This window comes from Ambystoma mexicanum, chromosome 2p (genome assembly GCF_040938575.1).
Source record: "Ambystoma mexicanum isolate Mex_15411 chromosome 2p, UKY_AmexF1_1, whole genome shotgun sequence".
NCBI lineage: Eukaryota > Metazoa > Chordata > Amphibia > Caudata > Ambystomatidae > Ambystoma > Ambystoma mexicanum.
Genome location: NC_090923.1, coordinates 77019216 through 77045199, shown reverse-complemented (window position 1 = coordinate 77045199; position 25984 = coordinate 77019216). Strand labels below are relative to the sequence as shown.

The following is a 25984-nucleotide window of genomic DNA, read 5'->3' as shown; positions in this document are numbered from 1 at the left end:
AAACAGTAGTTTATCCCAGAGAAAGTATTAAAACCTTGGCACTGCCTTAAAAGCTTCACTGTGTCACTGCACTAAAGGGTGACGTGTGACACAAATCAAAAAGATGATGCCTATGGAATTGGTTAGACTCCATAACCAAAGAAACGAACACAGAAAACCAACAGAATTGAAAAGTTCAAAGTCCCAAAGTTTAGCAAAAGAGCTGGAGGGCTCTAAGGTAAAGGGAATTGGCACATTTATGAGAATTCTCCCCAACAGTGTGCCGCCTTTTTGCCATCAGTGACTAAGAACAGGAAACCGTCCCTCATCTCTCCTTCCGGGACGTATACAGCTGCACTGGCAGCATCCATCCAAAGGCTGAAGGAGAATGTCGGCAAAAACCCATTGACAGCACGCAGCGCAAGGCAGCTTGAGGCAAAAACCTTCTTACACATCCGTTAACAGTCTTACGTTACCGGTCTGGTAGCAGGGATAGGACGGTAGAAGTCTACAAACTAGCAGCCGCAGCCTGTACCACCAAAATCTGGCCAAGTATCAGAGGAGAGAAAACCGGATCCGATAGAGCAGGCCAATGTTTCTTCACCAGTTCCCTAGCACCACTGCCGGAACAGACGCAGGTTTCTCCCCCTCCTCCAATACAGGCACCTCCACTGCCACATTGAAGGACAAGAGCGTCTTTCTTGGTGGCATCGTCCAGTATATCACACAGTTCGTATTGAACCTTGGAAGTCAATGGTTTGAGGCTTTCCTGGGGTGGGAGCTGGCAAAATGTCAATCTACAGAGAGGCATCACAACCACTGGTGACCTGCAGGCCCTCGGCCACTCCTCCAGGAAATCCCTCACCTCCCTAGAACCCAGATGTTCTAGTCCAAAAGGAACCTTTCACCCTCTTGGTCATAGAAGTCATACATCTTAGACATGAAGGCGTACACAGGGAATGGGGCATATTCCTGCAGAGCTGCAGTGACAATGACACTGATCGCCATAATCTGAGCCGATGTCTTGGCGTCGAAAATCGGGTGCTGTCGGCGCCAATGGACCTCCGTCATCTTCTGGACCAGGTCCGAGCCCATAGGCATGCAGAAGTGGTCCTTAGCGGGTACCGTGCAGTCGCAACAGATGTGTTGGGACCCATTTGCAGAGCAGCTGAAGCGGAATGCACGCACCATTGCCTGCACTACTGGGGCAGAGGCCGGAGGCACTGGCACCTTCAGGCAGAAATTCTCCCATTCCTCCAGGTTAGAAGATTGGCTGTGAAAAGGTACATGCGCCGCTGTTCAGGAGAGTCCCTGGAGCGGTAGCTCTTATTTTTCAAAGAGGAATGTCATTGCCAGTACTCAGTTGTGGAGCGGGATCTGTTCCGATGCTTCTTGGATACTTTTCCGGCCCCTGGACAGCACATTCTTCAGAGCACCATTCCGTGTGACCTCAAATGAGACCACAGAACCAGCCTCACCCTTCACCTTGTAAGAACGTGAAGAGTTGCAGCGCCCTTTCCTAGAGGGCCTTCGGATTCATGGAGTGGCACGACCCACAATCCTGGGTTTAGTGGTCCTCGCCCATGCAATAGAGACAAATCCGATGCAAATCTGGGAGGCTTGAAGCCCTAGGCCTTCGGGGGCGGCATGGCGTAGAGAAAAAAAAGAAGCTTGATGTGCATCGTCCTGATTAGCAAACAGAAAGAGCGGAATAAAGGATCTGAGATCACAGGGCACAGTGCTGCTATATACATTGGCCCTGACGTCATGTCTGGCACAGGGTGTGTAGAGGTGTGAGACAGAACAGACACATAGCTGGCACCAAAAAAGGTTTCAAAATAACAGCTGCACAAGGATAGAAATATCATAGATGAGGAATCTGAGGGAGGAAAGAATCCATTCGAAATTGAATGTACGCTTGAGAAGTGAAGTTGGGTATGGGCCAGTCGGCTAAGTGGAGGGTCACCTGGAAGGGCAAGGAGTATATATTTTGGGATGTTGAAAGAGCTAAAGAGATGCTAAAATCTTTCCCTGAGAGAGCTGCGACTAACCTGGTTAAGGGGGCGATTGTGACTAGTGAAAAACGACTTGAAAGGCAGTCAGGAAGTTTAACCTCGGTTTACATATTCAGTTTGAATGGTTGCGCAGGTGTGAGCTACTCCAGATAAAAAATGTTGCTGTCAGGGACGTGTTGAAAGCAAAATTAGGGTGGCATTAATTTGACATCAGTTTCGAGGGTTGGCATACAGGGAATGTTTACATTTTATTCCAGAGGTGTATAACAAATTAGTCTACTAATTATGGATCTATAGAGATAAAATGGATCCTATCGTGGATTATTCAGGGAATTAAATCCTCAGAATTGCAAATACAACCTGCAGTAGTATAAGGTGACCCGTAGTTGGCTTTACAACAGACTTTACGAGAGCTGAGGGTAGAGCAACACTGGAGTATGGTCTGTGTGCAAAGGCAGCAAAGGATATCTCCAAAACCAAGAATTATATTATTTGCAGTTTCATTCCATCAAGATTAAGAGAACCATCATTGACGACCCTGGAAAAACGTATTAGATGCTTTGTTGGGTTAATGTCTGTATTGCTGGGACCTCACATTTAGAGGGCTATGCCTATGTTCTGTTTGAATTTAACAGCAATCAACATAAGTTCTAAAAAAAAAATAAAGCAGCAGGGCCATTAAAGCACCAAGGAGATGGAGTATTGAGTGTTTTATAGCATGTTACTAGTGAAGGAAGGATATGAAAGCAAGAGAGAATGCATTGGGCTAAATGAAGCCAAGATGTACAGGCGATAGCCTGTTCTTTCCCGGATGAGGTACATGCACAAGACTTAAAGTAGAAATGTAATAAACTGCTCCTTTTCCTTAGTCTTCTGAAACAAAGTACAAAAATGGTCTAGAATACATTCTTTTAAACTGAGGGAGTGACGTTTCCTTGCATTGCAATGAATAAACTGACCTTTACATATTGCAAACCAGAATCTCAAATTGGATGTTCTTTGCTTTAACACCATACAATACCAAACCCCCGCCCCGTATCCACAAAGCAGCCACTTCACAATCACACATTGATTGCCCAGAAAACACATCCACCAGAATGCCAACTTACCTTTGAACAAACTGGGCACACCAGCTTGGATTTGTACTGGCCCTGGAAAAGGTCCACAACAAAAGAATCATTTCTCATCTTGTGACGATGCCAAGCTTCATCTGCAACAACCTGGTAATGAATGGATCATTTATAAAATCGGAATTAGAATGCAAATTTAGGAGATGTTTAACAGGTTTTTCAAATTTAACTTGGTGTGGAGATTTTAGATTTCTGTGGGTTAACACACTCAGTGTGCTCTCAAATCTGTCCAGGTCAATCTGTGCAACTATCAAATGTCTTTTAAACAGTGTAGGCAAGTCCAAATAGAAGTCCGTTCAGTAACAAACTATTCAAAAAGGAAGCTCAAAAGATTAAAGGAAAAAGATTAGAAAACTAATAGTAATTTTAAAGTGCAGAGGATGAACATAAACCGCTTTCTCCAAAGGACTATAAGGGGAAGCACAGGAATGCAATCCAAGCAGCAGAGAGGGTGCATTAGGCCCAGACTCAAGAGGTGCTTCCCAAACTATAAAATTATGTGACTTCTATTGTTTCCTACAGAATGGATACGCAAGTTTTCGTTGCTGGCTTATGTTTTACTGTGGTTGTCTTTGCCAAAGGTATTTTTCAATTCGGTTTTGGAGAGATTCCACCCAATCCCCGTCCAATCCACCCACACCACCTCACCCTGCCACCCCTACTCCCCGAATTCCTTACCCCAAACACACTAAACACTTTTTTTTTAAGTTGGTCAAAACAACTGCATATTGAAAATGCAAAAGAGTAAAAAGCCGGCAGCGAAAACCCTGCATTCACTACAGTACATACAAAAAGAAAAGAAAAGCCCTCATAGGAAGCTGTAGCATACACAGATTATGAGGAGAATATTTTACAATAGGCAATGAGACATTTCGTAGGGCAGTACTCATGGGAGATTTCAACAAACCGAACATGACTTAAGGTTCACCAATTCCCTCCAGACTGCTTACTCAGTTGCCATAACCAACCCGCCAATGCACAGTAACGGTTAATCATTTCACATAGTGTTGCCCTCTTCTTAATTTAACTACCTGCTGCATTTATTGCGCTCTCATCAACTTAAATGTATTTATTACTCCTCCCCTAGTCGCCCACTCGTCCCCCCTCTTTCAACACACACATTTCAAGCTTATACGTCAAGGGCACCAAGCATGACCAAGTCTGGTCCTCCCTTCTGGCTCTCTCCTACCCCAGTAGGTTTCATAGAGCAGGCATACTGGTACTTCCATGCGCACTAGCCTCTCCATTCAAACAGCACTATTCTCTGCTCGTTCACATGTACAACTACACTCCCTACCATGGATCCTCCCCATCAGGACAGTCATATGCCTTCAAAAGGCACAACCTGTGTTAAATTAATCTTGCTCTCCTTAACTCGTATATGTGCCACTGCCACATTCTCTGAAAACTACCTACTGTAACAACCTTATGTTTACTTTATGTTTACACCCAAGAGTTTAAAGGGCTTTAAATGTTTCACAGCATAATGTTTACTGCTAATTTGCTGAAAAACATAAGCAGAGACCCCTGCACTACCCCATTCCTCCAAAGCTACCAGCTACTGTTTGCAGGACACATTTTTAAAAGGCTGGTCAGTAAAACACTGCATACCACTAAAATATATGGATAAACTCACATGCTACCATGGGATACCACCATCCCACCAGGAGCCTCAGATCTGGTCTTGCTCTTCTTCTCGTTATCCCCCATTACAACTCCACCAGATTGGGAGGATCCTCTTTATCCATCCAAGCCCCTGCCATCTGAAACTTGATTCTTCTCCCCATACGCTGCATTGATAAACACATCTCATTCACAAAGGCCCTGAAAAACATGGGTATACCCTACAGCAACCTGAAACCCTCTTCCCCATATTTCCATCACCACAGCCTCGCACTCACATCTAAACACCAATAACCATGTTTGCAGTGGATGACAGCTGTTGTGCCGGCGCGCTCTACTCACTCAACCAGCAGACCACTCACTGTACACAAACACACATTAGCCCTCTGGGCCTCCTTCGTTTTGACTGATGCAGCGATGGTATACTGATATAAAACTATTGACAGTCTGATAGTAGGTGGTACTTTACCAAAGAAAAGTATCAGGATCGCTGTTCAGGGCACGAAATATGCACTGTGGTCCCATCCTTACACCCCGGCTCGGCTTCAACATCTAGAGGACCCATAATGGTAGTCCATCTCATGTCAAAGATCTAAGGGGATCACTGTGAAAATGCTCAGCAAGTTCTTGAAATTGGGATTCACAAACTCAGGGACATAAACCTGTCTATTACTACTGCAAGATCTATTAAGGAAGCATGCTGTGTTCCAAACGCAGCCTTTACAGATGACCTTGGCACCAACTACTTCACAGAAGACTTGCACAGATACGGCTCTACAAGAGATTGTGATGGTTAGCACAAGTATTTAATTTAGAAGATATGTGAAGGTTAAACGGATTGAAGGGTGAACTAGGTGCTGCACCTGGATAGATCTGAGGGGGGACACTTTGGGGGCCACCTTATAATGATGTCCTACCGATTGCACTCAAAGATATATGATGGTAATCTATGCATTGCAATTAGACGATCTATAAGTCATCCACTGTAACTCAAAATGATACATGCAGGTAATCCCTGATACTGCAGCACTAGAAGATGCCCGATGTTAAACTATTATGTAACTTAAAGCAAGGCATGAATTAGTCTTGCAAAATGTATTAGTCATGATTGCTTAAGAAAAATATTTTGGTTAGCAATTCGGCGTATATGATTATCAAATGTGCATATCCTTACTTTCAATCAGGGCCAATGCAAGACATGTTACCCCCTGTAGGGCAGTAGAGGGCCTAGGGCCTTGCAGGCTTGCTTTGCCACTGGTGCTATAATGAGGATGCCTTTTGTTGGATATGTGACCTGACACCACTACCCTTGAAAATTCAACAGGGCTTCCCACTAGTGTCTCGCAAATAGTCAACACACACTTATTACCAGCAGAGCATTTAAAATGGCAAGCTCCTTATTGATGAAGGTTCATTAAAGCGGCATATCTCATCACAAACTATAGCCTTTCACGTGCATGCACACACTGCCTTTAGCCTCCTTTCAGATGCAGGCATACAATAACTTTTGCATGCGCTCATGAAAGCCAAGCATGTTTAGGGCCATTGCAGTCTGAGTTAGGAAAGCAAGGAAAAAACCTACAAAACGAAAGCTAAACTTGAAAGAGTGTTTTTTCCTGTAAGAGGGCACACAAAAAAGGTTAAAAACCTAGGCGTCGCGTTGTCGGCTTCATTGTCCATGGACCAACAAGTTCTGCTGTATGTCAGGCTGGTCATTTCCAAATGGAAATGCTGAGGAAGGTATTGCCTCTGATCCCAGCTCCACTGCGCCCCCCAGTAGTGGCAGCTTTAGTACTGTCATGGATAGACTACTGTAATTCCCTATACTTCGCCCAACCCAAGAGCCTGATTAGACCACTACAACGGCTCCAAAATCTGGATGCCCAGGTAGCCACTGACACTCCTTATGGTGCTCAAATTTCCCCAGTGTTGAGGTCACTTCATTGGCTCCCGGTGGCTCAACGGGTGGAATTTAAGGTCCTGTGTATCGTTCAGCGGGCCTGTCATGGTCAAGGAACTGAATATCTCCAAGCCAAATTCTTCGGCTACCATCCCGCCCAGAATCTTCGCTCGGCCACGATGGAGCAGCTCATAGTGCCTAAATACAATTTGTGACCGGGTGGGTGAATGGGCGTTCTCCACCGCTGCAGCTGTTTTGTGGAATGGCCATCCACTTGTTATCAAAAAAACTCCCAATTACTTGGAGTTTAGAAAGAAGGTAAAAACATACTTGTTCTGATTTTGCTATGCTTCTGCTCTCCTCTAGCGCCGCGATGCCCTTGAGCGTCCGTGCGCTTTACAAGATATGGTACCATAACAAAACATGTTTGTCTGTATTTTGGATCAAGATTGGTGATGCACCTGATATGGTCGCAGAAGGTCAACTTGCAGAAGTTAATGTTTAATGTGGATCAGGGAAGTGATCTTGGTTTGGATTCACCTCCCCTTGGTTAAAAGCCACAGCAGGGCAGTGTAATACTTATTAAGGTAGCCCACGGCTAGGCTATGGCTGGGGACATGAAGGGTTGAGTGGGCAAGGTAGGCACACTGACTCCCGCTTGGGTTCAAAGGAGGGGACGATGATGATAGGAGGGTCACGTCTGTTAGGGGGAATTCTCATTTATGTGCCAATTCCCTTCAACCTTAGAGACCCTCAGCTCTTTTGCTGAACTTTAGGACTTTTAAAGTTTATCCTGGAGTGAGTGAGAACTTTTTCTCACTCTCTTGCATATTCTTTTATCTGATTTGGACTCAGTGTTTGTTTGTTCTTGGAGTCCGACAAACGCCATAGGCATCTACTTTTGTATTTTGACACACATCACATTCAATGCAATGTCATAGAGAAGTCCTTTGGATTTCTCATAAGGTTTAAATACCTTCTCTTGGGTGAACTGTTCCCAAGAGTAGTAAAGTGAAATTAACTTTACTTACCTGTATACCTATGTAGGTCCAGTACACCCCATCTTATGTGGAGGAAATTCTGGGGGGTTACTTAGTAGCCCCTTTTCCTACTTACTCATGTAACATTTTTTATGTTACCCTCACTACATTCAATGGCTGATGGCAGTGGTTTAATTTTCCTACCATTGTGTGGTTTTATCGCAGGCTGAATCCTCAGATGCAGTACTGCACCCATGGGTGCCCATTTTGTCAAAATGGCCTGGCCTTTTTTTGCTATTTCTTGCTTGTGAGGTCTTTCTTGGATTTTACTCTGTGCGCCAAAACATGTTTAACCCTTTTGTTCATTTTGCCTTTGGCGGGCTTCAATGCTGAAACACACTTCTGGCTCCAGTGTGTCTGGCAGGGCAGGCAGCGATGGACTCCCTGTCCTTTGTCTCCAGAAGAATTGGAGCACTGGACCAAACATATAAAAATATGTTATCGATTTATCGATGACCTTTTTATAATCTGGGACGGGACTGAATTGGAATTCACAGAATATGTGAAGATACTGAATGATGATACACTCAACCCAGAATTAACCACGGTTATGAGTAAACAAAATTTGGTATTCCTAGATGTTCAATTTCAAGTAGAAGGCAACAAATTGACATCTAAACTATTCAGGAAACCGACGAGCTCAAATTCAACTCTCCATGCCGAAAGTCATCACCCTAGAACCCTAATAGATTCTATTCCATATGGAGAATTTTTAAGAGCTAAACGAGCATGTAGCAATAATTTGGACTACAAGAACGAAGCCAAAAACATAAGTCAGAGATTTGTTAGACGTAGCTACTCCAAAAACATCTCTAAATGCTATACTAAAGCTGAGACATCCATCAGAGAATCTTTTTGCTAGGAAAAAGAAAACCAATGAGAATAAAATAAGGCTCATCATAGGGTATAATCATCAGTCTAAAGAAATCAAAAAGATTATGAACAAACACTGGAAGGTTTTGCTCACTGATCCACACCTTAAACCAGTTTTAGATGATGCACCCAATATTACATATCGTAATGCCCCCACCCTTAAAACGATGTCTCCTAGTATGGTGATAACCAAAACAGCAGACAGTATGAAAATGACGAATTTGAACAGGAGTGGTTTTTATCCATGTGCTAACTGTAAATTGTGCAAACATGTGTCCAAAGTCCCCTTTACCAGCGTGAATGGTTTGTGTTGGAAATACAAACATAGAATTTCTTGTATCACGAAATTTGTAGTGTATGTTATAACTTTTTTTTAAAAACAATTTTATTAATTTTGTTCAAACAACAAATAAACCCAACTCAACGTACAGTGGTTACATATCTTGCTCATAAATGCACATATATTGTTACTTTTCCACCCACTGTATTTCCCGTCCCACCCCCCTCCCAAGCCTACTTTCTCTCATTGTCAGTTTACACCTTTTGTGGTGGGGAGACCTCTTCAGCCAAACTTATTGGATCATCATCACTTGGTCCATCATACGAGGGCCCGAATAGCTCTGCTATTAATTGTCTCCAACCCGCTAGGGCTCCGGCTTCACCCTCTATGTCCCCTTTACACGCTTCCTGCCATGCCGCTGTTTCAGCCTCCGCCCATTTCTGCAAGTCCCTACACCACGTCTCCAGCTTGGGCTTGTGGCACGCTTCCCATCCCATTGCAATCCTTCTCTTCGCCAGTACATATGCCAGATCTTTCAATTTACTCACATGTTTAAGCTTCCGCGGTCTGGGGAACCCTCCCAACAGGCAAGCCCCCACCGTATCCACCTTCATGCGGATTCCCTTGTCCTTCATTCTCTGTGCTATATCTCTCCAATATGTCGCTATCAGTGGACATGCCCAGAACATATGCACCATTCCTGCATTTTCCTCATTGCATTTGGGACACACTTGGTTTCCGGCGTTCTTAAACTTGGCTATCTTAAGTGGCGTCAGATATGCTCTATGAGTTATATACAACTGTATTTGTTGCAGCCTAGCATTTCTCGATACTTTTTTATGATACCCCGAGCCCTTTCCCACAACCCATCACTCATAACCCCTACTTCCTCCTCCCAGTCCAGTTTAAGTTGCTAAGTTGCACCACTTCCTTGCCCACTTGAGTCATCATCATCTTGTACACTCTAGACGTTTCATACCCTCCTTCTGCTATATCATATATCACATCTAGTGTGGTGTCCGGTTCCTCTGCAAGTTCCACCTCGGACCAGGTATCTTTAATTCGTTGCACCATCCCATGATACGTAATATATTGCCCAGCACTCAACCCCGTTTGTTCCAACAGCTCCTCAAATACCAATATTTTCCCCTCTTGCCACACATCTCCCAATGTTGCTATTCCTACCGGTTCCCAATGCTTCCTAATCATTAACCTTAGTTGCTTTTCTGTCCCCATCATTGTGACCAGTGGGATTTGCGGAGAGCACAGGGCCGGCTTGTCCATCAACCAGCACGCCCTCTGCCACATCCCCCACCCCAGACCCAACATCCCCGGACGACCTCTCAGCTCCCGCTTGGGTAACCATATCATTGCTCTCAAAAAGTATGGGGTGCAATCACCTTGATGCAGCCTATGCTCTAAGGTAGGCTCTGCAGAGAGCCATTTGGCTACATGTCGCAACTGGCTCGCTACATAATATACTTCCCAGTTAGATAATTTAATGCCCCCTTTCTCATGCGGGTTTTGGAGTTTCCACAGGGCTACACTGTTCCTCATCCCATGCCATAGAAATTCCCTGCATATGCTGTCCAACTTAATAAAGAATTGCTGGGGTATAGAGTATGGGATGTTCACGAAGGAGTGCAACAGTATAGGCAATGCCACCATCTTGAGCATCGCCCCACGCCCCATCATTGCTTAGGGAGTTTCGCCCAGAACTTCATGCGGTTCTCCAGTTTCCGAACCGTTCTTTCTGTATAATGCCTATGTTCGGCTTCTGCTGTATGATATATGTCTATCCCAAGATAACTTAAGGTTGTGGCCTCCCACGGTATCTGGAGTACCGGCAAGTTCACCGCCAAGAGCCCTCTATATCTGCCCAGCGGGAACACACAGGATTTACTTGGGTTCACGGCTATACCTGAGAGTTCAGCAAACCTCCCCACCACTTCCAACACATACTGCAGATTCTCCTCTGGGTAATACAGATCCAATACCATATCGTCTGCGTATAGTTAAATTAAATGTGATGTTTCCCCAACGACAATGCCTATTGCGTCATATTGCTGCCTTAAATAGATCACCAGAGGCTCCAAGGCCAGAATGTAGAACATGGGGGACCAGGGGCATCCCTGTCTAGTCCCTCTCCCAAGTTGCCACCATTCCATAGATCACAGATCCTGTCTTCAATGTTGCTAATGGCTCACCATATATAGGAGTTCTACGTAGTGAAGATATCCTGGTCCCATACCGTAGTTAGATAGGGCCGCCTTCAGCCAGGGCCATCTGACCAAGTCAAATGCCTTGACCGCATCCAACGACACTATCGCCATTTCGCTAGTGTAACCTTCAGTATGTTCAATCACTCGATGGAGTCGCCTCAAATTATTCGAAATATTCCTATTTGGGACATATCGTGTTTGATCAGGATGAATCAGTTTGTTTATGACCACCTTTAATCTGTTTGCTAGAACCGCTGTAAAAATCTTACTATCTTGTTTTAACATCGATAGGGGCCTAGAGGAACCACAGTCACTGCCAGGCCTGTTGGGCTTGGGGAGTGGTGTAATAACCGCTTCACGCAGTGATTCCGGTAATCTCCCAACTTCATATGCTTCGTTAAGCATTTCCAGCAGTGGAGGGAGAATCTCTGCTTTATATGCCTTATAAAATTCGCTTGGGAGTCCGTCAGTTCCCGGGGTTTTACACGTGGGGAGCTGCCTCACCACTTCTTCTAGCTCTTCTAGAGTGATCGGAGCGCTAAGCTCCTCCCTTTCTTCCACACTAATTTGGGGTAGCCCAATGTTTTCCAGTATGTCTACCATCTCCTCTCTTCTGCTTCTCGTCTCCGTACAAGCGTCTATAATAGTCTGCAAATTCGTGATTAACCCCCCTCTTGCGTATCCACTACGTCGTCATTGTCTTTCACTATTGTTCTGATTGGGGGCCTTGGAGTCTCGTTTTTGTAAAGCCATGCAAGGAGTCTTCCTGGTTTGTCGCCTCCAGCATGTTGCCTTTCTATGTACTTTTTATAATTAAGATCACATAATCTCTCGCAGTATCCTGCACATTTCTGCTGCAGGCCCAGTGCCATTTCTGTATCTGCCTTAGTGTTGCTGCCCCGTTCCAATACCGTCTCCAATTCCTTTTCAGAGACCTGTAATGCAGTCAGGATCCCATCCTGCAGTCCTTTAGACTTGGCTATGGCAATTCCTCTCACTACCACTTTAAAGGCTTCCCAAAGTGTGCCCACTGTCTTGACACTGCCAGTATTTATCTCGAAATAACTTATTATTTCCTCTCGCATATCCTCCCTGAATACACTGTCTTTAAGCGCTTCTGCACGCAATCGCCATGTGGGTATCCTTCCCCTTGGGGGGCGGTATTGCCATGTTAGCAGCAGTGGCAAGTGGTCTGAGAGGACTCTTCCGCCTGCGGTATTTTGGTCAGTAACTCCTGCGTGACAAATACATAGTCCAGTCTTGTGTATAGGCCCTGTGGGGCTGCATAGTGCGAGTATTGTCTATCCTGCGGGTGACATGTTCTCCATGCATCTGTCAGCCTAAAATCCACCAATAGTGCATGTAGTGCCTTTGCAGCCGGGGCGGGTCTAATTATTTTATCATCTGATCTATCTATGGTGGGGTTCAACACACAATTGAAGTCTCCCCCCCACAATATAGCTCCCCCCACGCTGCCACTGAGTGTACTATACAGGGTCCTAGAATACGCAGCTGTATCTTGGTTCGGGGCATAGGTATTTACGATGCAAATCTCTCTATTTTCCACCATCCCTGCCATCCGCCTCTACCTGCAAGCTCAGCAACTGAAACGGAACATGTGGGGCCACCCATGTGATTACCCCTCTTGCATAGGCAGAGTATGTTGCCCCCACCACTGTCCCTCTCCATTTCTTCCGTACCACTTCTAGTTTGTCTTTCGTTAAATGAGTTTCTTGTAACAGGGCTATATCCACTTGCTGTCTGCGTAGGTACATCATTACCTTGTTCCGCTTCAGATAACTATTGAGCCCCCTAACGTTCCAAGTGACCATCTTAAGGTCTCCCATGGTTCATCTCGTCTCAGTCTACCTAGGCTCGTTCCCCAGTTCAAGTTTTCTAAAACTACAAAAACTACCAACTTCCCAACCCTCCTCCCCCCTGCTACCGTTTCCTCAACTTCAACAAACCACAGTACACTACCCTCTCCCCCCCCCCCTTCCTCGCCCTACCCCAAGAAATACCCAGCTCCATCCCTGGATCTCAGGCTCCCCTGCGTTTGGGCCTACCCTGGAACCCCAGGCCAAGACCCCAGCAGGGTGTCACCACACTATTGGCAACCTAACTAATTCCTATATGGGGGTGTAAAGACTAGCTCTGCCAGGCTCCATAGTGAAACAATAGTCACAGTGCACTTATTTCGTTTACTATTCCAATCTAGTTCTGCTGGCCAATAGGCTGCATCAATGCCTATAGTCAAGTCCCATAGTCCCAAGCCACACCTCCATCTAGCGTTCCCGCTGCACATTACTTATCTCTTCCATCTCCTCCTTTCGTCTGGGTGTCCGACTCCTGGGGGCAGCCCTGCGTGTCGAGCCATCCCATGGCATCCTCTGGAGTTTCAAAAAAGAAGGTTTTGTTTTTGTGTAGGACTTTCAATTTGGCCGGATAGAGAAACATATACTTCTGACCCGCTTCCCTCAATCTCCTCTTGACAGCCCCAAAGTTCATACGGCTCCGCTGCACTGTCAGGGTATAGTCCGGGTAGGCCGTTGTGTGCCACCCCATTTTGAATTGTTCCTCCTTTACGGAAGTACTCCAGTATCCTTTCTCGATCTCGGTAGTTAAGGATTTTAGCGATCACCAGCCTAGATGGGCCACCCGGCGGCGGCTTCCTCATCAAGGCCCTATACGCCCTTTCTACCGCAAACCCTTGAGACAAGGCCCCTCTGGGTATCTCCTGCAGCAGCATGGATTCAATAAATTCTGTGGGGTTGTGGCCTTCTGCACCCTCCGGCAGGCCCACAATGCAGATGTTATTTCGTCGGGCACGTCCTTCCGCTTCCTCCACTCTGTTCTCCAGATTGCCCACTCGCTGCACTAGCACGTGTAGTTCTGATTTATGTAAAGCGCAATCCGCCGTATTCGGGCTCACCTCTTTCTCGAGGTTCTCAGTGCGCTACGCCAGCGACCTTACCTCCTGCTGTAGAAGGTTCACCTCTTCCTGCACCTCTCCGACCTTGCGGTCCAGTGCCGTTTTCAGATCAGCCACGGCCAGTTCAAGCTTGGTCTCCCACGTCAGCTTCAGATCTGCGATTGCGGCTGGAACCTCTTGGTTCGTGCCCGTGACAGCCATGCTGCCTGCTGGGGGCATGTCCTTGCTCCTGGCACCTTCCGGATTGGGCGGTGTCCTGGTGCATTCATCTAACGTAAGCTCTTTCCCTTTGAGCATCAGAGGTTTGTTGGATATGGCTCCACAGTTATAGGTCGTGGATTGGGTTCACCCCTTGTGACTTGCAGTTCTTGCGGGGGCGACCCGTTGCAGTCTTTGCCTTCAAGGGGGCTGCCTCAAGTGTTCTAGGTCCAGTTTTTATTCACTGCAGTGGATCGTGTGCTTACACATGATCATATGGGTCCACAATTCACTCCCTCTATGCGTTTGCTGAGGTGGCCTATGGTTCTCATCCGGAGCACCGGCGAGTGACCGCCACCATTTAAGGCTCTGATTTCAGCTGCTAGGCCACACCTTTGGGCCCCGCCGTCTCCAGCGGCACCCTGGATCCACCCATCACTGGGCCTGCTGGCCGACCAGCGCGCCTCTCTTTATTTCGGGCGGGGGGGGACTCACTCCTGGTCCCAGTGTCGTCTGTGTCTTCCAGGTTTGGGAGCCCCCATACCGCCGCGGCTCGACCGGCCTCCCCCTCAAACAGTCCTGGGAGGCTTACGGTGATCCATCAGTCTGCTCCTTCCCTTCTTTACTGCTGTTGGGGCAGTGCTAGTATGCTAGTGGTGGTCATGTACTTTATCAGATCGCTTCTGGAAGTGCCTTGGTTAAGCCGGGAAATGTCATGCCTCAATGTTGTGTGCTGTCTAGGTCCCCCTTTGGAATCTGCCATGCACATTGCTGTCACTTTTACAATATTCGGCGTGGCTCGGGCATCTCGCTCCTCGTCTGGGGGTTGCCTCGCATCAGCATCAACTGTTCGAGAAGCCGGTGCGCTTCTTTTGGCCTCGGAACTTTTACCCAAGTATCCTGTGGCGCCAATGCAGTAGAGCCTCTTCGTTACAACATGTGTGCACGCAGAACACCAGCTGTTCGCCTCCTCTTTCGGGCTCCCTCTCAGCGCCGCCACTCGGGTCGGGGCTGGCAAGTATGTAGCCCGGCTGCCTCTCTCGTGATCCTACTGATGAACACTGCTGGGTAGGAATCACTTTTTTTTTCCTCGCAAGCATGGATTTCACTGTCTTTGTTGTTTCCATGGGCTATGCACCCATCGGAAACATAGTATCCTCTGGGCACCTCTCCGGTTTCCAGATTATTGTTCCGATTCGTGGCAGCTCTGTCACCATCCAGTTTGTGCGAGCTGGTGCCGTGGTCTCCACTCGCCGCCGTCGCAGCGGCTCGCGGGCTGCCGCACACCAGGGGAACTTCTGCTGATATGCCAGCTCCCAACCCGGCTTACTCTTGAAGTTCGGGCGTGCTAATTATTTCAAGGGGCTCTGCATATTGCACAACCAGAATTCATTTCGAGTCCACTGCGGCCATCTCGCCGTCCGTCGGGGTTCTTTGTCTTGGTCTTCAGTCGGCCATTTTGCTTCCTCCTTTCGTCCAGCTCTGGCACACTTATTGCATGGATAACTCCGTCAAGACTCTTCTGTTGGACTTATAAAGTATACCGGGCACGGCCGCCCAATTCATACGCCTGCATGTAAAATTTCAGCGATCGTGGGCGTCAGTTAACGCACTATTTAACAGGATCGTTGCAGGATCTCCGGAGCCTTGTCAGAACACGTCCTCCTACATGGCCCTCTTGGCCACGCCCCGTATATGTTATAACTTGTTCATGTGGTCTACACTACATAAGCTCTACTATTGGACCTTTAAAGATTCATATTTTACAACACTACAGAGCCATCAAGAATGGAGATTTAACTTATCCTCTCACTAGCCATTTCCAAGAGAAACATAATGGTGATGTGAAATACCTATCTTTTCTGGGGCTGGCCCATATACCGCCCAATAAAAGATTAGGTAACCGTGAACTGAAATTGAGGCAATTGGAACGATGATCTGTAAGTTTGATACTCTGAAACCGAAAGGCCTCAACATAGATGCTGAGATGTATGTGTTCTTACAAACATGAATGTAATAACCGCCAGGCATCAATGTTTTTGAACCCACCTGAATTGCTATTTTGCACCTTTTCGAATGTTAAAACTATCATGGTATTTATGACATAGGAATTTTATAATCTGTCTCCACTATGGGACAAGTACTAATTGGACATTTCTTATTCCTGGTTTTTCATTTCTTATTTCCTATTTTCATTTTTTGTCAACCATCTATGACATTATCTATGAAGGAAATCTATATTGCCAATTTGCATGCTTTTTTGGAAGATGCTTTTGTTGTACCTGGCATTATCAGCGATTGCTGACCTAGTTTGTAATTGAGATAATTAGATCATGAAATGGAGGCACTTGCCCTTTCAAAAGATGGTTAATGACCGCTGCGAGTGCTCCGAGGCTTGTAAGCACTTGCCCCAGAGGGGGCTTATGTCTGACTGCGGCTATTTTAGCTGCTTTCAGACATAGAACTATAAAAAAGCACACTAGTGCATTCAATACACCCATTCTTTTGAACATATCCAATTTTAAACATGGGCAGTTTCTAAAGCTACAATTTATCTGTTCATTTAATATTAATGACAGATACTGATCTGCTGAACGGAGAGAATTAACTCATTGTACGTCATCACTACATCCAATATTATCTATATAGTTAACTAACCATTCCAAGATGCAGGTTTTGTAAACGGGTATTTCACAGACTACCTATGATGCGGTCATATGACTATCCAACACGTGACTGAACAGGAAATGTAGCGTTTTGTAACTATCTTTTTAAACTCTATGGTGTTATCGGCACAACTGGATTGCGTTAGTCTGAGGAAGCCTGAGCATTCAGGCAGAACGCGTGACTTTTTCCACCCTTGGGGTGAGTGACTTTTACAACCTTATGGCTGTCACAGAGGTGATTTCTTGCGCCTCTCTTTTATGATGTGCTGCAAAATGTTATAATAAAGATGTCATTTTAAAGTAGCAAGGTTTTGTGTGCTGGGATCTTTTTGTACTTGTCTGATATGTGGTTTTTTGTAGTGCTACAACCGCGTAGAGGCTTGTGCGTTTTTGATTTTTAACGAATTTGGCTGAATTCGTATTCCTAGCACCAGCCACCTTTTGAGGCAGAGTGCCAGTTTTTACCTAAATTGTTATATCTATATACATATATATACACATATATATGGGATACATTACTCACCGTAATAGTATTTCTGATGCTTGTATCTGCTTAGATTCACATGCTGTGCATAGGCCGACATCTAGTGGAAGATGCGGAGTATTACAGTTTGTTTTACGAAACTCAAATATGGACGTCGACACAGGGCGTGCCAGTAATACTACCCCTAGTGTGACGTCCACTGTACCCAAGATCCCTCACGCGTCTAGGATCCTCAGATTGTATTTTTTCTGACATGAGGAGTAGCGCGAGTACAGATAATCCAAGCAGATAGATAGAAAGGTAAGACTACAAGCAACCATGCGCCTTCTCTCAGAGGGGAGGAAGGGTGGGTCGCATGTGAATCTAAGCAGATACAAGCATCAGAAATACGATTACGGTGAGTAATGTATCCCTTCTGAGGCTTGTGGAATCTGCTTAGATCACATGCTGTGCATAGATTAGCGAGCAGTACCTGAAGGAGGTGGGATGTGTGAAGGGTCATGAGCAAATAAGAGTCTTAGTCCCACTTGTGTATCTGCCTTGGAATGGGTGTCAATGCAGTAATGCTGAGTAAAAGTGTGAATAGAGCTCCAAGTAGCTGCTTTGCAAATGGTGTCAAGGGGTACATTTGCAATGAAAGCCAGAGTGGCCCCAATGCCTCTAGTAGAGTGGGCTCTTGGCGTGAAAGGCAGAGTTCTTTCAGAGAGTGAGTAACACAGCTGGATACAGTTAATAATCCACTTCGAGATGGCACCTTTAGAGACGCGATCCCCCTCTCTGCCTGTAGCTACGGAGACAAACAGTTGATCTGGGTCAAGTGGGGCCCATGAGCTTAGATAGCACCACATAAAGGTCCCACCCTGGTGGTGGGTTTGAAATAGGAGGGTGAAGTCTCTTTACTCCTTCCATGAAGTCTTTAACTACTGGTACTTTCCACCACGAGACCTTGTTATGGGGAGTGGTGTATGCCGACAGGGCTGCCAGGTGTACTTTCAGTGAGTTACAAACCAATCCTGCATCTAGCAGGTGGAGCATGTATGTAACAATAGTGGAAGGAGTGCAATCAACTGGGTTGATTTGTCTACTCTGGCACCAGATAACGAATCTCTTCCACTTGTCAAAATAGCAATGCCTTGTGTTTGGTTTCCTAGATTCCTTTAGGATGTCCATACACCTCTGTGGTAAATTGAGATGTCCAAACTCTATGACCTCAGGAGCCATGCTGCCAGGTTCATTGAGTTGGGTTGCTGATGCACTGTTTGACCTTGGTGCTAGGACAGTAGGTGGTACCAGGCCGGAAATTTGATGGGTTTGCACACCGCCATCCTGCGTAGGTGTGGGAACCACGGTTGTCTTGCCCACATGGGAGCAACTAGGACGAGCATCATCGGCTCTGTTCATCTTGTTGACCACCTTACTGATGAGGAGTTGGTGGAAAAGCGTACGCAAACATCCCTGACCAGTTCATCCACAGGGCGTTCCCCTGGGAGTCTGGTTGGGGGAACCTGGATGCAAATCCTGGGCATTGTCTGTTTTCGCTTGTGGCGAATAAGTCTATAGTGGGGAGACCACACTGAGAGAAGATATCTTCTACGACCTCTCTGTGTAGAACCCATTCGTGTTCCTCTGGGAGGGAGTCTCTGCTCAGAGCATCCGCTAGGGAATTGAGCTCCCCTGGAACATTTTGTGATGACAGGAAGATGTTCCGTCTGAGTGCCCATATCCAGATTTTCTGGGCACGCTTGGACAGATTTGGCGAACAAGTCCCTCCTTGCTTGTTCAGGTAGAACATGGCTGTCGTGCTGTCCGTCCGGATTTGCACTGACAGGTTTAGTAGGTAGGGCTCGAACGCTTGAAGCGCTCTGAATACTGCCAGAAGCTCTAGCAGGTTGATGTGGTTCTTGGCCACTGAGGGAGACCAGAGACCCTGAGCTGTGTGGTGGAGATGGTGAGCTCCCCACCCCGTCAGACATGCATCGGTAGTGATTACTGCCTGTACTTCGGGATCGTAAAAGGGTTTCCCCTGTGCAAGATTCTCTCTTGTCCACCAGTGAAGGCTTTGTACTAGTGTTGGCGAAACGACCACTAGATCATCCAACAGACCACTTGCCTGAGACCACTGTTTCGCCAACCATTCCTGCATGGGACGCATGTGCAGGCGTGCGTGGGGGACCAGGTAAATACATGACGCCATCATGCCCAGCAAACGCATTGCTTTGCGTACCGTTATTTGGTGACCGGACTGATAATGCGGAATTTGCAGTAGTATATTCCGAATTCTTTCCTCTGAAGGAAATGTCAACCCCTCTAGAGTATCTAGGATTGCTTCTAGGAACTGTTTGGAGGTGCTTGGCACCAGGCTTGACTTTTTCTCGTTGATTGAGAAGGCTAATTCGTGGAGGAGGTCGATAGTCCTTTGAATGTTTGTTCTGCAAATTACTGGGGTTTCTCCCGTTATGAGCCAGTCGTCCAGATAAGGGTACACTGGGATTGCCTCCCTGCGTAGGTGTGCAAACACCACCACCAGTACCTTGGTGAATACCCTTGGTGCCGAAGCTATCCCGAAGGGCAGTACCTTGACCTGGTAGTGCCGACTGTCCACCTTGAAGCGCAAGTACCTTCTGTGCGCTGGGAACATGGAAATATGAAAATAGGCATCTTTCATATCCAAGGTTGCCATGTAATCCCCTTTTTTAGGAGGGGGATTACCTCTTGTAGCGTAGTCATTCGAAACTTTTGGGGCTTGACATACTTGTTGGCAGGCTGTAAGTCCAATACTGGGCGCATTGTCAAATCTTTTTTTTGGCACAAGGAAGTAAGTTGAATAAATACCCTTGTTTACCTGGTGTCCCGGGACGAGTTCTATCGCGTCCTTTGCTAGCAGATTGGCGATCTCCTCGAGGAGAATCTTCTGATGTTCTAAAGAGTGTACTCTTTGTCGTGGAGGATGGTTCCGGGGACGCTGCAGTAGTTCTATACAGTACCCTGCGGATACTGTTGACAGCACCCATCTGTCTTATGTGATCCCTTCCCAAGCCTGGGTGAAGTTGGAAATGCGTCCCCCTACTGGGGTTGCGTGAGAAGGGACCCTGAACTGAGCGTCACTGCTTTGGTGGAGGCGTGCCGCCTCCTTTACTGGGGCTGCCTCTGCCTTTACCACGTCCACTCCTATTACTCCTGCCGTAACCCTGGGTAGACTGTTGGCTGTTTTTCCACTGTGTACCCTGCCCCTGGGAAAAGTTTGATCCTCTCTGGGAATTTTGGCCGCGTGGGCGATGAAAATTACCATTCCCTCTCTGGTTAGGGGGTTTATTGGTTAACTGACCAAGGGACTTGATGGTCTCGTATTCGCCCATGGCATTCTTCAGCGCGTCCTCGACCGCCTTACCAAACAACAGATCGGCTTCCACCGGTTTGTCCAACAATGATGCCTGGGTTTCTGCCTTAAAACCAGACTGCCGTAACCATGCATGTCTCTTGATAACAGTACCTTCTGCTATCAATCTGCCTGCATTGTCCGCAGCGTCAAAAGTTGCTTTTAAAATGCAACCAGACACGGCTCTACCCTCTGCGGAAATTCGTGCTAACTGGCCCTTTAAGGGTTCTGGTGCAGAGGCTATGAGTGCCGCGACTTCTTCCCACTGATGGCAGTTGTAGCTGGCCAACAGGGTGGTGGAGTTTGCAATCCTTGCCCGATAGGCGGACGTTGAGGCTACTTTCCTGCTGAAACCATATATTTTTTTGCTTTCCTTGTCTAGAGGAGCTTCGGACGATGACAAGGGTGTTCCAGCCCTCTTATGAGTGTTAATGACAACCAGGGAGTCTGGCTTCAGATGTCCTCTCATATAGAGAGGGTCAGACTGGGCTGCCCTGAAAAGTTTTTCAACTCTGGGATTGACTGCTCTGGTGAGGTTCGGGTTCACCAGGGACGGCTCTGCAGTTCGCTTCGGGGTGGTCCCTCGGCAAGCAGAGATTGCACGTGGCGTGCCTGTCGACCCAAGGGTATTTCCGATTGCACTTGGGGCAGAATTGAAAAGGGGTACCCTCCATACGCACCTTGAGGCAACGGGCTGGTAAGTGTAGGAAATGCATAAGGTGTACCTATATACCAAGAGTGTAGAGTATGTCCAACCCCCCACTCTCCCTACTTGCAGGGCCGAGGCCAGAGGCCTTCCGAGGCCCAAATCCATCGTGCAGCAGCCGACGGTCGATTTCTTCTCCAAGCCCGCATCGAGTGTCAAAGTTCGACGTTGGGATGGGGAAAGGATGTAAATTAATCAATATTTTAGCAAAAGTATGGCTAAGGCCAGGGGACTCCGCAAAATGCTTCCGTCCGGTATGGCGGAAAAAAATAATCTGAGGATCCTAGATGGGTGAGGGATCTTGGGTACAGTGGACGTCACACTAGGGATAGTATTACTGGCACGCCTTGTGTCGACGCCCATTTTCGAGTTTCGAAAAACAAACTGTAATACTCTGCAGCTTCCACTAGATGTCGGCCTATGCAGAGCATGTGATCTAAGCAGATTCCGCAAGCCTCAGAAATATACATATGTATATAAATATACATATATTTGGCGCATGCCGCTCTCTTCTTCTACTAAGCATAGCAAGCTGCACTGTTTTCTTAGCTTCTTGCGTTACAAGCCTATGTACAGGAGTTAGCTGGTTGCGACATTGTCTCTTCTATGTCTGTGATATCGTTATCCATGGTAATTCGTCTTAGTGCGTCATCTTTTGGTTGTTGTTCGTTCATCTGTACTTCTGTCTGGGTCCTCATGACGTCACCATTCGCCTTCGATTAAGGCCCTCTGGGTCTCTTCTGGGACAGTCTGAAAGTAGTCTTCATGTTGTGTCAGCTGTTGGTACGGTTGTCTCAATGGGTACCGTGCTGCCCATGGTTGTCTGGTTATTGGCACTTCAACAGGTATTTCTCTTCTGATGGGCACTGGGCAGAGCCCTGGCGCGGCTCTCTGCTGGTTTATTTGCTCATCATACATCACATATCTCGGCGAATATGTTCCTGATATTTCAAAATGGGTGGTTGGAGTGCAGGCCAGATCTAGTTTTTCCTCTACAACGTGATGAAGAGTAACCATCCTGAATTTTTGTGACTTGATGGATTTGTTCAGTCGACAAAGGTCAAGAATGGGCCTCCAGCCACCGGTCTTCTTTCTGACGAGAAAGTACCTTGAGTGCACTACGGAGCCCCGGAGACTCTTCGGGACGAGCTCTATCGCGCCTTTCCTTAGCATTGCCTGTACCTCCAGCAACAGCTGAGGGACGTGGTTTTCTTGCTGGGCCACCAATGGTATTCGGGGACACTTCAGTTGAAATTCAAGGGTGTGTCCGTGGGCGAGAGCGTCCAGCACCCAATGGTCGGTGGAGATAGACTTCCACACGCTGACTAAGTTAGTCAGCCGGCCTTCCACTGGGGTGCACGGGTGGAGGCCCAACTCCACAGCCAGTTCAATCCTGCTTCAACGTAGACGGGCCGCCTTGGGGTCCGTGGTGATGCGGACGCCTTCCTCCGAAGGTCTTGGAGTGGCCCCTGTTGGTCTCCTGGGCCGAAGAGCGGGAGGGTTGGTGGTAAGAATGGGATCCCCTGCCGAACCCCTCGGAGGATCCTTGGGACTTGCTGCCTGAGCTCCGAAAGGAGGGCTTCCGTTGCTGAAGAGTGCCCAAAGCATGCATCGTCTCCGTGTCCATCTTTATGACTTTGAGAGACTCATCCACAGCCTTCTCCAACAAATTGTCCCTGTCGAAGGGCATGTCCAGCACCTCCAACTGAACATCTTGCCGAAGGTTGGTGGCCTTGGGCCAGCCACGACAACGAAGGCAACCGCTGTTGCCCATCTGGCGGAACCCTGTGTCGGAAATGTCCGTGGCCACTGTGATGGTGTGGCCCGACACCACCTCACCTTCCTGCAGAATCTCCAATGCTTCCAACCTCTTGTCGTCAGGAAGAGGTCCAGGATGGGAACAATCTTGAACCACAACTAGTCATAACGAGCTACGATGGCAAAGGTGTTGGCGGCCTTGATGGTAGTCGCTGCAGAATAGATGACATGTCGCCCCATGGCATCAAACTTCTTACACTCTGTGTCCGGTGGGGTGGCAACCGCTGAGGCCGAACCACCAGAGGACTTCTGTGATGCTGGAAATGAATCTGAGGGACAGGACCTGCAAATCCTTGTCCTTTATTGCTTTTTATCATGTGTTCTGTCTTCTTTTCTGCACAGGAGTTCATGTGGGACTCCTGGCGGTGCAGCTCTTGCTGTATTTGGTTTGGTGAACAGACCCTTGGGATACCCTTAGGGCACCCATGGGTGGGAGTACGACCCTGTACTCCTAGTGTATGTTTTTGGGCACTTGTGTGTGGCCCACAGAGCCGGGTACGGGCTGGTGGCAGCTCTGTGCTGAACTGACAGGTGCCCTGAGCATCATCCATTTTGGGATGCCCAGGCCCTGTCATTGGAATCAGTGGATTCATGATGGAAACAAGCTGGACCCCGTGGCCTCTTGCTTTCCGTTGCTCATTATCTTACTTTTGCCAAAGTCCCGGAAGCCCTGACTCTGTCCCTTTCCCCCTGGCTGGGTGTTGGGTGGAAGTTCCATATATGGTGTTGTGGGGGAAGTCCAGGCCAGACTGGCTTAAGCCTTCCCAATGACTGTATGTTGTGGGTACGCCTGTGGGGTGGGAGCTGGGTGAATGGAGTGTGACAAATCTGCATTCTGTTTTATGGGTGTCTAGTATCTGGTGTTTGACAAAATGACTGAGACAGCCCTGCCCGAAACTGGTATGAATGCAGTGTGCAGTGCTGAATGGCAGAATCCACATTCTGTGTTGTGAGTGTCTGAATGGAGAAGAATGCCCTGAATACACCGTTTGCCCGATTGGCTGCCTGACTGTCTGAATGCCCTTCTGAATGATTGGTTGCCTGAGTGTGACCCAGCAGAGTGAATGGGAGATCAACTATATATCTGAGGGCCTCTCACTGCTAGAAATTGTTCAGAAGCTGAAGTTGATACTTGATGCTTACTCTCAAACCAGAGCCAGAAGAAGGTGGAGAACCGCTATTCCCTTGGTTGAAATCTGAAAGCTGCTGTGCCTTCAAAGAACTGATCCGACCGGAGCCGCAGTGCTCCCTTTGTCTAAGCACACTGAAGCAAGGACTCCCTTGCTCAACCTCGTCGACTGCTTTCTTCCTGCCTGAGAAAGTCAAGGCAACCGACGACCAAGGGTTTCCCGCCACCCAAATACCTCAGAGAGGCCGACGAAGCTACAGAGGCCCACCGTGGTCACGTCCCATTCGCAGACGCCAGACGCTGATGACAGACACCCTTGCTGGGCCAAAGTTCTTCATTGACTCTTTGCAGCAACAAAAACTTGTCATCGAGGTGCACCACACGCCTCAGTTTACAGGATGTTTTCGACCGATCATCAATGAGCACTGCAAGAACCGAAGCTGCTGCGACTACAGTGTTCACCCTTTTTCCTTGTGGGATCTCGACGATCCGTGGCTCCTGCCTTAAAGGGAGCCGCTCAAGAAGGATCCGTCGACAACCCAACGTTGAACTTTGCTACTCCAGGTACATTGGGGTTGTAGAAATATTTAGGAGGAATAAGACTCTTGTGAACAATATATGGACTGGGCATGTACAATATATCTTTATTTACAGGTTGCCCAGGTGGGGGGGATCCGCATACCAAATTGTGCCTGGTGGTAGGGGCTCAGTATTCTGCCAATTGTTCTAACCAACTGCTTTTCCTCCTATGTCTATTGTTGGTTCTCTTTATTACTTGATTTGTGCGACATTTAAACTAAGTCCAGTTGATGCACTTTAATGAAATCGGATAGTAATTGTAGTACCACGTAGAACTGTTATTTGCTGTTGTAGATTAACTGAGCACAAACTGAGTTATTGTGATTGTGTATATAACCTTGAACCTTAATTATATAAAGACTGTTTTCACTAATACAGTGTGTGGACATTCCTTTGTTGGAGCATTGGGGACTACAATGTACTTAAGAACCAACTGCATCACCTCCTAAGAAGCTAGGCCTTGATTGCTTGACCATAGCTACCGTAATAGAGAATTTTTATTGTAGCACTTGGGCGCGGAGTCCGGTACCCTGTACTACCAGAGCCGTGGAAGGGTTCTTCATGAGCGCCAAACCCTCTGTCATCCAGGAGTGCGAGGGAGATGATGGTCTTCCTCTTTGCGCTGATATAACAAGCCCTCTGTCTCCTCCGTAGCGAGTTGAAAAAGTTCAGATGCTCTGGAGATCGAGTGGAACGAGCCAATCTCGTCCGGCAACGAAGATCTGGGCGGCAGTGATAGTAGGTCCCCCAAACCGCCTTTGTTGTCTGTGCCCATCGTTGCTGTGTCTGGATCCATGTCATCCCTCAGGGGAAGGGGGGGAGGGGTGGGGCCAAGGGCGGGTGACTTGGGCGAAGGGTGGTGAGGAGGTGGAGGGTGCACCCTCTTCTTCTTGGCCGGGGGTTCCCCCGTGGGGGTGTCGGCTGGCGGTGGTGCCGTGGGCAGGGCCTCCAGCACAATAGGCATCCTCGTCTGGATCTCGGATACCAGTGTATACAGTGCTGAAAGGATGTCCATGGAGAGGTCTCTAGGAGGT

The 25984-nt window shown here is 47.4% G+C and overlaps 1 protein-coding gene across 3 annotated transcripts in view; it reads right to left on the bottom strand.

Annotated features, from left to right (window-relative positions):
• USP19 (ubiquitin specific peptidase 19) overlaps positions 1-25984 on the bottom strand; it is a 1845650-nt gene that overhangs the window by 1081968 nt on the left and 737698 nt on the right. For all 3 annotated transcript variants that reach the window (XM_069643288.1, XM_069643289.1, XM_069643291.1), the window contains exon 14: positions 3104-3214. In XM_069643288.1, the coding sequence (XP_069499389.1) occupies positions 3104-3214 (111 nt within the window). The remainder of the gene's footprint in view (positions 1-3103; positions 3215-25984) is intronic.